Source organism: Octopus bimaculoides, chromosome 13 (genome assembly GCF_046866305.1).
Source record: "Octopus bimaculoides isolate indiv1 chromosome 13, ASM4686630v1, whole genome shotgun sequence".
Taxonomy (NCBI): domain Eukaryota; kingdom Metazoa; phylum Mollusca; class Cephalopoda; order Octopoda; family Octopodidae; genus Octopus; species Octopus bimaculoides.
This window is the reverse complement of record NC_142940.1, coordinates 34,005,737-34,018,305: the sequence shown is the minus strand read 5'-3', so window position 1 is coordinate 34,018,305 and position 12,569 is coordinate 34,005,737. Positions and strand designations below refer to the sequence as shown.

The window sequence follows — 12,569 nt, the reverse complement described above, 5'->3', positions numbered from 1 at the left end:
TTTAGGAATAAAGGCGATCAAATACTGGGTAGATAAACATAGAGAAGCAATTACCAACAGATGCACAGTGACATTTATATTAGACTCAATGAGACTTATTCTGGAAAACAATTTCTTTTTCAATGGAAAAAACTATATCCAAATTAAAGGCACGGCTATGGGAACGAGGTTTGCTCCCGTTTATGCAAATTCGGTGATGGGATACTTAGAACAAAAACTCTACCAGGAAATAGAGGAGAGATACAGCTCTGAATTTAAGAAGTATATTGAAAAAGCATGGAAGAGATACCTCGACGATTGCTTCATAATCTGGACAAAATCTCAAGACACTGGAAGAATTCAACATCCTCCAGAACAACCTACGCCCATCCATCCAATTTACAAAGGAGATGAGCAGTACCAAATTACCATTTCTAGATATAATGGTAATTAAAAAGAACACCGCCATTATCACAGATATATATTATAAACACACAGATACACACCAATACCTGAATTTTATATCGTGCCATCCACCGCATACAAAACGTAACATCCCATACTGCTTAGCCAGAAGAATCTGTACCATTGTAGAGAATCTAAAGACCAGAAATCAGCGCCTGGTGGAACTGGAAGAATTTCTGCTCAAACAAAAATACCCGTCACTACTTATAGAAAATGGTATCCAGCGGGCTTTGAAAATACCCATACAACAACTGAGGACACCGCAAAGAAGAGAAAAACAAGAAAAAATCATACCATTTATAGTGACACACAATCCATGCCACCAGAGCATCTTCAATATCGCTAAAGCAAACCTACCAATCATTGCAAAAAGTAAGGAATTGAGAAATATCATTACAGATCAAAGTATAACTCTCAGTAAGAGACAGCCTAAAAGCTTGAAAAAGTTATTAACAAAGGCAAGAAATCAACCATTCACTGTGTCTAAATACAATGATAGCCGATGCGGCACATGCCGATCAATCCATACCGGCCCATATATGAACACAAAAACAGGGAAAATATTCACTAATGCGAACATGAACTGCAAAAGTAGAAATCTAATCTACTGCATCAAATGCCCAAATTGTGAAGAATTGTACGTTGGCCAGACAGGTAATGCTCTATCAGAACGCTCGCGTGTACATCGACAACAAATTAGAAATCCAGAAGTCCGCCAAATACCACTGAGTGACCATCTGGCAACATGTGGTCGAAAAACTTTTATGATATTTCTATTTCATAAACTTTATAACCTGAATGAAATTGAGAGAAAACTGAGAGAAAAGGACTTTATTAAAACATTCAAACCAAGCTTAACAAACAATGATTAAATCAATCTTATTTGGGGTTTAAAAATCTTATCCATATAACTAAAACACAAAAAATCTCTCAAAAGTACTGCTGTCATAATTTCTAAAAATAAACATTGAAAAATGGTTTGGCATCATTTCTAAAAATAGCCAAACAACTACTACTGCTATCCACAGGAACGTATATAAAGGACAAAAGACAGCCAGTCAACTACATTTGAACCATTCCTGTCACAACATGGGACCTTGAAGACTGCTAAAATGCAAGAAAGTATTACTAGTCCTTTAATATTTAATATTCAATATTTCATTTATTCAATAAGACAATCAATACTTCATTTCATTTACTATATATACTATATATTCTATATCCTACATTAATATTATAAGAACATAAATAAAACATAAAAAACAGAGTTGGAATTCTTTTGAATAATATATTCCTCTATACACTATCATACAAACCCCTTTATATATACATATATATATATATTAAATGTTCCAAGGAAAATCTTGACAATCACTTTAAAGTTTCCAGATGGTAGCTTTCGTCAGACTGTGTGTAACCTGAAACTTGAAAGTCATTATGAACCTTTTCCTCGTAAATTTGAATAAATATATACTCTACAATGTATTGAGTAATCTTGTAGATTAATGTTCAATAGTATTTTATATAGAAAATGACAATAACAAACATTAATTTACCATAATAAAATAGATACATATATGTTATATGTATATAGACACACACACGCACACACACGTATACACACATACACACGCATAGGCTGAATTCAAGCAGAGTACTTTTATTTCTTAACGCCGAGTCAGTCCTACAGTCCTTAACTGTTAACCACTAACTCTATATCGGCAGATAAACTGAGCACGGTAAACAGTATCTCGAGCGATTAAGTTAATTAATAATTCAGATATTTCGAATTACTTATTAATATAATCTTCTTTTACTGATAAGTGATTTAAACTGAATAGATAACGGTATACATTATATTATTTTATAATATTTTAATACGCTATCATGTTTGTGGCCCTATGCTTTCGAGTACTTTGCCAAGGTTTAGAGAATTCTCGTTCACAATCATGACAATTGACACTAATTATTGTTTGTGTGTACGTATATATATATATATATATATATATATATATATATATAGAGAGAGAGAGAGAGAGAGAGAGAGAGAGATAGATAGATAGATAGATAGATAGATAGATAGATAGATAGATACATTCATAGTCTTACAACGGAAGTACTAAACATTTTTCATATTCAACCAGTATGAAAGTATGAAAGTCCTAGTTGAAGCCAAAATGGGATCTGAGGGTTTCCAAATACAGCAGTGCTGATACAGGGCTCAAAAATACACCACAAGGAATTTTTTCTCAATAACTCTCACGTTTCTGCCTAAAACCAGCGCTTCCCACACTAATCTGATACACAGACCATAATGCAATAGCGTTCTCCAAACTGAAATCGTCATTGATAATTCAAATCCGTAATAAATTACAAGGTTAATAATAATTAGCCATCAGGTCATTTTGGCAGGTTTGATAGAACGAAGTCCCACATCACAGAATAATCTGTTATTAATCCCTCTTAAAGCCGCTGTTACAGTTGCCAAGGCCGCCATATGGATAAAGAGATGTAAGATTAACAGAATGTAAACCGTTGAATAGTGATGTGTATAGAGATTTGTATATAACATACTTGGCACATTATCCCAAAGTTAGTCATATTTTTTAATCCAAATGATTATCTGAAACTATTTAAGTGAGTCTGTCTTGTGAATATGTAAACACATACCCAGAAATGTGTGCGTGTATGTGTCTGTATGTGCGCGTTATTGTGTGTGTATGCGTGTGTGTGTGCGCGTGTGTGTGTGTGTGCCTGCGTGTGTGAAGTGTGTGTGATATAAATATAATACCTATGTAAACACATATATGTATACATATATAATTGCATGTATTTATACATTCATATATATGTGTGCGTGCGTGTGTGTGTGAGAGTGTGTGTGCGTGAGCGTGTAAATATATATATATATATATATATATATATATATATATACATATATATATATGCATATATATATAATAATAATATAAATATCAAATAAATATATGCATATATCGATACATATATGTACATACCTACATCTATATGTATACATACATGCATATATGGGTACAGGACATAAAAAAATAATCGTTAAACACAATGAGAAACGAAAACATAAAAACGAAAACATAGAAAACGAACTTTTTTCGAACGAACAAAAGAGAAAAACAAGACATGCAACATAAAGAGTATACCCCTTCGTCAGTTGTTCCTGTGTCATCTACTCCGAGTTTTGAAGACAAGGACAATATGCGACTTCGTTGAAACAGTCCTTCCCGCAAAGCAATATATATATATATATATATATATATATATATATATATATATAGATAGATAGATAGATAGATAGATAGATAGATAGATAGATAGATAGATAGATAGATAGATAGATATATACACATATATTAGGACTTGGTGACCTTCTGTGTCTGTTTTCTCTTTGTGCTTATATTATGTGTTTTTTAACTTAAGTATATATATATATAAATTCATGAGTAAGGGTACAAGATAGTGTCAGCGTTGCTAGAAATAATAGTCGAAAAATACTCAAGTAAACCACAATATCACTGAAGATTTGTTAAATTTTCAGTGATATTGTGGCTTATTTGAGTATTATTCGACTCTTATTTCTAGCAACGCTGACACTATCTTGTACCCTTAATTACGAATCTATAATTTTTTTTCCTTCTTGGTTTTTATGCTTACTAGCCACTTATATTGTTATTATTATTATTATTAATATTATTATTATTATTATTATTATTATTATTATTATTATTATTTATTAATATCTTCATATATATATATACATATATACTACTACTACTACTACTAATTTCAGGCCACGACAGACACAGAGGATACTCTCGAATCCGAGAGTTTGAACTTGCAGAGACAATGTATACATATCGCCTGAGGAAACACAACCAAATCTCCTCATGCAGATAAACGGTTGCATAATCAAGTACCTGCATGCCCGGAGAACTACGCCGCATAGAAACAATTGTAATTGAAAATAAATATCTAACCGTTCTCTTTCTTGTTGACTACAAATTTTTGTCAATTATCTATTCACACATGACTGAAGTCCAAACGCAAACCTGCAAGTACGTATAATACTACTACTGGGTAGCTCAGGGTGAAATTTGAAGGTGGACGAGCTTTATACTGTACACTACTACGTTCTTAACAGAATATAAAATAACTATGTATGCATGTATACACATGTGATGGTTATCGTCTCGTTAATCGAGTATGACTCTTCTCAACGCCAGCACTGACAGACGCTATTTTGGTTTACACTGTGATCTCTTTGCTCCTTTTATCTGAGCAAATGGCTGTCGTTTGGGCATGCGTTGATCAGATTTCCTTATCAAATGACCAATCCGGTGACGTCAGTGTCAGTGACTTTCAGTTTCAATGCTATTCCCACCGTCACACTCAAGTATTTCAGAATCTGGTATTTTGTTCACGCATTTGATTTTCAGTATAGAGCGCAAACATCGCTGATAAAATCGTCCTAGGAATATGAGATGCTTTTTCAGTACCACTCATGTCTCACATGAATAAAGAAGGGATGAAAGCACACAAGTCCTGTACGCTGCAACCTTTGTGTTTTTGGTAATATCTCTATTAGACCAAACTCGCTTTTCAAGACTCTTGAAAACCTGAGATGCTTTTTGAAGAAGGTCCCCTATTTCATGATCTAAAGAACAAACACGATTCAGCACACTTCTAAGATATGTAAATCTATCGACAACATTCGGTTTTCTGTTTTGAAGGACAATGTCTGGAAGGTGGTTGAAACATGACAACAGTTTTATCTAAAGTTATTGTTAGCTAATTTTAAATATTAGATGCTGCATGTCTCTGACTGAATGGGTTATTATGCCACAGTAACCTGAATACAGTAAATCTTATTAGACAGGTAAACGTTTGTTTTTACTGACAATCTTACCAACTTAAATAACTTACCAATACTTCTAATATATATATATATATATATATATATATATATATATAATACAGAATGGGACAAGAACGCAAAACATCCAGACAGTTAGGTGATACAAGAAAGGGACAAAACATCCAGATAGACGATACAAAGAAAACAAGGACAGGTCATTCGCAGTTTTCTTTCCTCTGTCGAGATCCAGATTATCCTTGCAATTTCGGCTGCTTATTCTCGATATCGCTCCAATCTGGCCAGCCCCTAGGAAAAACTAAGCTAAGAGCATTAGATTCCTTGGAAGAAAGCAGCGAATGTATACAAAAAGAAGGACGGGAAAAAAACGAACAATGTTACACAAATACAATAAAAATAACAGGACATAACAACAGATGTCTTTCGACTAAGGACGAATTAAATTAAGCTGGCGTGTGTGGAAATAATGACTTACGGCAGGGATATAAGATTTCACAAGCACAGGGAGGGATAACGATGCTGCACGCACAACGACCGGCCAAGAAAGAAAGATCGTAGTTGGTCGCACACCGGACACGTGGGAAGAGAAGAGAGAGATGTAGAGGCAGAGGGACAAAAGAATTAAGAAGGGGCGAGAAAGAATGACAGGGACACAGTGGAGTGAAATAGGGATGGAAAGTGAGCAAGAAGAGAAGGCGAGGAAATGTGAGCGAGGGGGAACGAAAGAACGAACAGTGGAATGAACGAATAAGGGTTCGAACAATTATGGTGTGTGTGTGTGAGAGAGAGAGAGAGAGAGAGAGAGAGAGAGAGAGAGAGAGAGAGAGAGAGAGAGAGAGAGAGAGAGAGAGAGAGAGAAAGAACACTGCTTGACAAAATCTTAAGACCAGTCAAAAAGCTGCCGAAATGAACATCTTGCTGACCGATATAATCGACTATTTTTCATTAGAGATTCATTATTGGCAAACAGAAAAATATATTTGAAACCTAAAGAAATGTTTAATATTTAAGGTATAGTATGAAAACTAACAATATTTTGTCTAGTCAAAAGTTTAAATCATGACGAACAGCAAACAAAAACAATTAATAAATAGTAAACAAGGGGGATCCGTAGTTAGTAGCTCCACCATTCCTGCGAATAACTTCAAACATTCGCTGTGACATACTCGACACAAACGTTTTCAGGCGATTATCTGGAACGTTAAGCCACGAAATGAAGATTGCCTGGCGAAGAACAGCCACATTCTCAAATTGTGTTCCATTTCTGTAAACATCTCTTGTCATCCATCTCCAAAGATTTTCGAAGGGCTTTAGGTCAGGAGAACATGGTCGGGGGTTGATTCAAAAGATGAACACTATTTGTTCTGAAGAAATCCTTTGGCCTGCGAGCATTATGGACTGTAACATTATCCTGTTGATAAATCCAGCCTTCTCCACACAAACGAGGGCCTTCGGTCAGGAGTGATGGCCACTCTAACATACCAACATAGTCAGCTGCTGTTTGACGTTCCTGCACAACCTGAAGTTCAATAGTCCCTCTGTACGACAAGACACCAACACCATGATAGAACCTCCACCACTCTGCCTCGTTGAAAAAGTCTCCAGTAGAATATCTTTTGCATGCCAATATCGTTGTAAACCATCAGGACTATCAAGGTTGAATTTCTTCTTTTCTGAGAATAAAACCAGTTCTTCCAGTTGTGAACGTCCCGGGTCTGGTGATTCTGAGCAAATTCTAAACGAGTAGTTTTGTGGTGTAGATGAAGACGTAGTCTCTGAAGACGTTTAAGATTTTTAAAGCCTTTCTCTCTCTCTCTCTCTCTCTCTCTCTCTCTCTCTCTCTCTCTCTCTCTTTCTCTCAAATGTCATCTTATCGTCCTTGAGCTGCATTCCGCATCCGTAAGTGCCTTAATCTGGCTTGGTGATCGACTAGTGACTTTCCTAACTTCCCATCGAACCCTCCTACTCAATACTAGTGACATTTTCTTTGGCCGGCCAGTCGATTTTTGCGATTCATATGACTCAGTGTCTTTTAAGAAGTTCGGAATAGCAGTTATATTGCGACCAATTTCACTGGAGATGGCGCGTTGAGAAAGATCTTGCTTTGGAGTTTTACAATTCTAACACGTTCAGAATCAGTCGACATTGTAGCTTTGCCCATTGTTTTTGTTGTTGTTGTTGTGAAACAGACAGGAAGTGACCGGCAGTTGTTGACAGAGATAGATTTTTATAGTTTATACCAAATTTAAACTTTTTTTTGTCGTGGTCTTAAATTTTTGACAAGGCAAAATAATGTTCATTTTCATACAATGCATATTTCCTGCATAAAATGTTAAACATTTTTTTAAGTGTTCATTTATCCTTTTCTATTTTCCAATTATGAATCTGTAATGAAAAATAGTCGAATATATCGGTCTGCAAGGAGATAATTTCGGCAATCTTTTCACTGATCTTAAGATTTTTGTCCAGCAGTGACGAAAGAATACCCAAAGTTCTCATGTAGAGAAGCTTGAGAGAGGGAACAAGAATGTTGGTCGGGCACGGCTCAGGTATAAGGACAAACTGAAGAGTAACCTCTCAGAGATCAAGATAGATCACAACACCTTTGAGAGAACAGCCTTGGAACGAACAAAATGGAAATCGTTGTGTCAAAATAGTATTAAAAACTTTGTTGCAACTACCATTAACAGGTGTTGGTGTGCATGGCAAAAGAGAAAAGCGGCTGCAAATATTCCACCTGCACTGATCTGGAATCATCATACTTGCAACATCTGTGGCTTCCTTTGCAAAACATTGGCAGCACTTAAATGCCACATTCGACATAAGCATTATGACTGACAAAGAGAGAACACGTTGTCGGAGCCTGATACGTCGAAACCGACGAGAGAATCCATCATATACATATATATGTGCATGTGTGTATGTGTATACATATACATATATATGTAACATATGGTGCATACATACATATATACATATATATACATTTACATACACACACACACACACATATATATATATATATATATACATATCGTAATGCTTATCAATCAAAAGGTTGAGTTCATAATTAACAGTAGTTACCACCAAAACAGCAAACAGTAAAGACGCTACGATAGTATATTATAACAATGTCAATGTCATTAAGAGAGTGATCAGGTAACCAGCTTGATAGAAAGCAAATGTTACAAAGGAAATTTATATAGGTAGGTGCGTATGTATGTGTGAGTCTGTGTGTGTGTGTCTGTGTGTACTGATAGGTAGGTAGGTAGGTAGGTAGGTAGGTAGGTAGGTAGGTAGGTGTTAATATATGTGTGTGTGTGTGTGTAACTGTGTAACTAAATCTAGGGGTCTCATGTTTACGGCGCTATCCCTGCCCAGTAATGCTAAATATTACTAAAGTAATATTAGAAGCTCAACAGATGCCGCAACTTGGAGCAAGAATAGAGGTAACTTCTGCCTTTATGTCGGGCACTAATTATTATATCTCGGAATGTTGAAAAGTTATCTCGTTGCCAGGAACTTGTTGCAAGATTATACAAAGATAATCACTGAGATATTTTCTGTCCACAAGAAACCCACCATGGACCAAAATCTCTCGCTCAAATATGGCCCCCACCCACGGACAGAATACACGAAAAATGTGGAAGCATTATCCCAGCAAAACATTAGGAAATCATCGAACCAACATCAAAGAGAGAAAAATAACTATGAAGTCATTGGACCCCGAGGAGTTACCATCACCTCAGTTTACAAACGGCCTTCCACGCCCCTAGACATGTCTGAAATACCATCATTTGAATAACTGAAGGATTGTGATTGAAGATATCAGTAGTCACAGCATGCAATGGGGGTAGGCCAATAACAACACTAAAAGATATGCAGTACAATCATGGGTTGAAAACAGCCATCTGCGTCTGGTTTATGATTCCAAACAATCGAAGTCCTTCAGCGGTGTATAATGTGAAGTAGGGTACAACCATGGAATCGTGTTTGTAATCCACAAGATCAATAGATTAAACAAGAATCTATTTTTGGACTCACTGCTAAGACCCAATATCGTCCCATTAGCATTACAGTCAATGCGGCAACCATTTTCAATTACTTTTCCTTTCCGAAGAAAATTCAACTTGAGGAAAGTGAAATGGTTTGGCTTTCAAGATCTTGAAAGGAACATTGTCTATCTCTAGAAAGGAAGTTGTTCGTCTCTAGAAACGAAATTGTCCAGTTCTAAAGAGTCGTCCATCTCTAAAAAGGAAGTTTGTCAAGAATTGTGGTAATTCCACAAATATGTGCACCAAGCAGTGCTCAAGAGTATCTCAAGATGCAGCTACATTCAATACATCCCGGGTCTTGATGCTCAAATTACCAAACTGTAGGAGAAATACTAACTGCTCTATGAATCTGATCACTTGGCTGAAAGTACCAATGAAGTAGGCAAGAGACCCAACACCTACAGCAGAAGTGACATAATCTGGTTGAGACAACAGATACAGAAAAAAGCAACTAAAAGGTGTAAAACCTCATCCGAAAATCAGCATTAATCCATCGAACCCTACCCAGTAATAGTATACTATCACCAGCAACCATTTCACACCTGCTGCTCTATGGGAAATGCACCATTAAATAGCCATGGCCAAAAGTAGGTCGAGTAAATCACTCCCTAACCTCTGAATTGACTTAACAGTTTACCATCGAAGAGCCCAGTATAAGCATCAACACGATTAAGACCGGTAAAGCCGGTCTTAATCTGCATAACATTTTCACAGAGGAGATCAAGTACTTTGGACCTTCGATGCGAAAATAGATTCTTGAGCTGATGAAGAAGTGCATAATGACAAGAAGTACTCCAAAGATCTGGTGGAAAACGAAGATTATTTTCTCTTCAAACTGGATAAAGATCCAGCATATGGCAAAGAACTTCCATCCAATCTTTCTGATATACCATCCGTATAAACTTTTTAAGTACATGATCCTTAACAGATTTTCCCACGTTGTTGATTACGACCTCACAAATTTACAAGTCAGCTTCTGAATATCATGCAATATAGGATAGGTTTCAGAAAAAAAGTTTTCAGGAGCCATTTTTGTTGATCTGTCTACCTCATATACAGCAGGACATTCCCTCCGACAGAAAAATAGGCCTTGGAAGTCGCAATAGGGCCCTCATGAAAGAAAGGTGCATTTTTGCTGTCTTGAACAACAAGGAAACTCACTGGTGATTAAAACAAAATGACTTGCAAAAAGTTTGTGTGCTGGACCCACGATTATATAACATCTATACTAATGACCAGCCAAAGAATCAGAAAACTGATTTATTTACACTAATGACTTCTGACTCCAAAAACAATATCCTACGGAAACTAGTCTGTATCATTTGAGTTATACAGCTCACACATCTTTCGTTCCCTTGTACAAACAAACTAATTTAGAGAAGATACGTAAATAATAAAATATAATCGTATGTACAATCTACTATTACAGACCCCTTACAGCTTTCAGTTACAAGCCACTACACCGCAATGCCTTTATAGTTATACATTTACCATTTTTGCTTATTGCAACAATCGAACAGAATGTAATTCTGCTCGTCTCAACACGAAACTACAGGAAAGAACATCCAAAGCATTAAACTCTTTCTTCCAGTTCCTGTAAGTTTGTCTATTTTCTTTTTGTTCCAATCCCATCAGTTTCAATTCTGTCTGATATCTCTCTAGGGGGTAGGATAATATGTTTCTCATACATCTACTTGATTTCACTATATCATACATCTCCTAATCTATGGTATTGCAAATATATGGTCATGCAAAATATTAATATTCTATATCTATAAATTATATCTAACGAACTGATGTTATATTTAATTGAATATATATTACAACGTATGTATATATATGCATATATATATGTGTGTGTGTGTGTGTGTGTGTGTGTGCGTGTGTGTGTGTGTGTGTGTGTGTATGCATACATGTGTATGTGTGCGCGCGCACGCGTGTATGTCATAAATAAAATTTTGCTTAGGCATATTGATACTAATAACCCGCTATACATATACATATATGTGAGTATATACATACATGCATTTGTGTTATGCATTAGTGTATATACACATGTGTCTGTGTGTATGCATACATGTGTATATACATACTTGCATACTTGTGCGTGTGTTTGTGTGATTAAAAGTTTCTTTTCCCTAGTAACAAGATCTGTTTTCGAAGGGGAGAGCTAAGTTGTTCCGAGGTTAAAGATTTCTCTGGAGGGAATTGGCAGACTAAAACAAGTTGAATATTTTTAACCGTAATTCGAAATCAAGCTCAGGAATTGGCACGTCAGCAGGTTATAAGTTCTTCCATGGAACACGTCTGTCATATACAATTGAATATATTATTTATATATATATATATATATATATATATATATATATATATATATATATATATATATATATATATACTGAGGGTGATAAATTGAATATTAATTTCAATTTAAAACCAGTGGTCTAGCATGTAGAAAATCTGGTAATTCAGAAAAATTGTATTACATGCGTATAAGAAGGGATGACCACTAGGTGGCCATCCAATATGCTAGAAAGAGGTCATCAACAACCCAACCACAAAGAAAGAAAAAACATGATTTTTCTTTATGGTTGGGTCGTTGATGACCTCTTTCTAGCATATTGGATGTCTACCTAGTGGTCATCCCTTCTTATACGCGCATATATATATATATACATACATACGTCTGTATACATATGTCTGTATAACTGTTTGTCGAAGTGCGTGTGCGTGTGTGTGTGCGTGCGCGCGAGCGTCAGCTTGTGTGTGTGTGTGTGTAACATGAATGTCCAGACAATGGATAGCTTTAAAAGCAAAGCAATAGAAATATGCAACGAATTTGATTTAAACGGCCATCAGCTCCAATGTAGCAGTAGTAAACTCCATAGACATACCGCTACTTCTATAGAAAGCCAAACAAGGATACACACACACACACATACACACGCGCGCACATAAGCACACACACTCCCCAATCGAACAACATATCCACCCCACCTCCAGTCATAATTAGGAATCTTGCAGCCGGAATAAGTAGGAGAGTTTCTGATTTGTTGACAAAGATATCATTTGAAGCCCCACTGTTGTAATGATATTTTTCTTTGCTAGAAGTGGCTTTAAAAAGAAGATAATATCCCAAAATTTCTCACACACACACATGT

At 35.9% G+C, this 12,569-nt stretch overlaps 1 protein-coding gene across 1 annotated transcript; it reads left to right on the top strand.

Moving 5' to 3' along the window:
- The first annotated feature begins 389 nt into the window (after positions 1-389).
- LOC149132876 (uncharacterized) lies at positions 390-6,693 on the top strand. The gene is made up of 2 exons (XM_089361310.1): positions 390-957; positions 6,650-6,693. The coding sequence occupies exons 1-2, from the start codon at positions 390-392 to the stop codon at positions 6,691-6,693; spliced, it is 612 nt and encodes a 203-aa protein (XP_089217436.1).
- Positions 6,694-12,569: the final 5,876 nt, after the last annotated feature.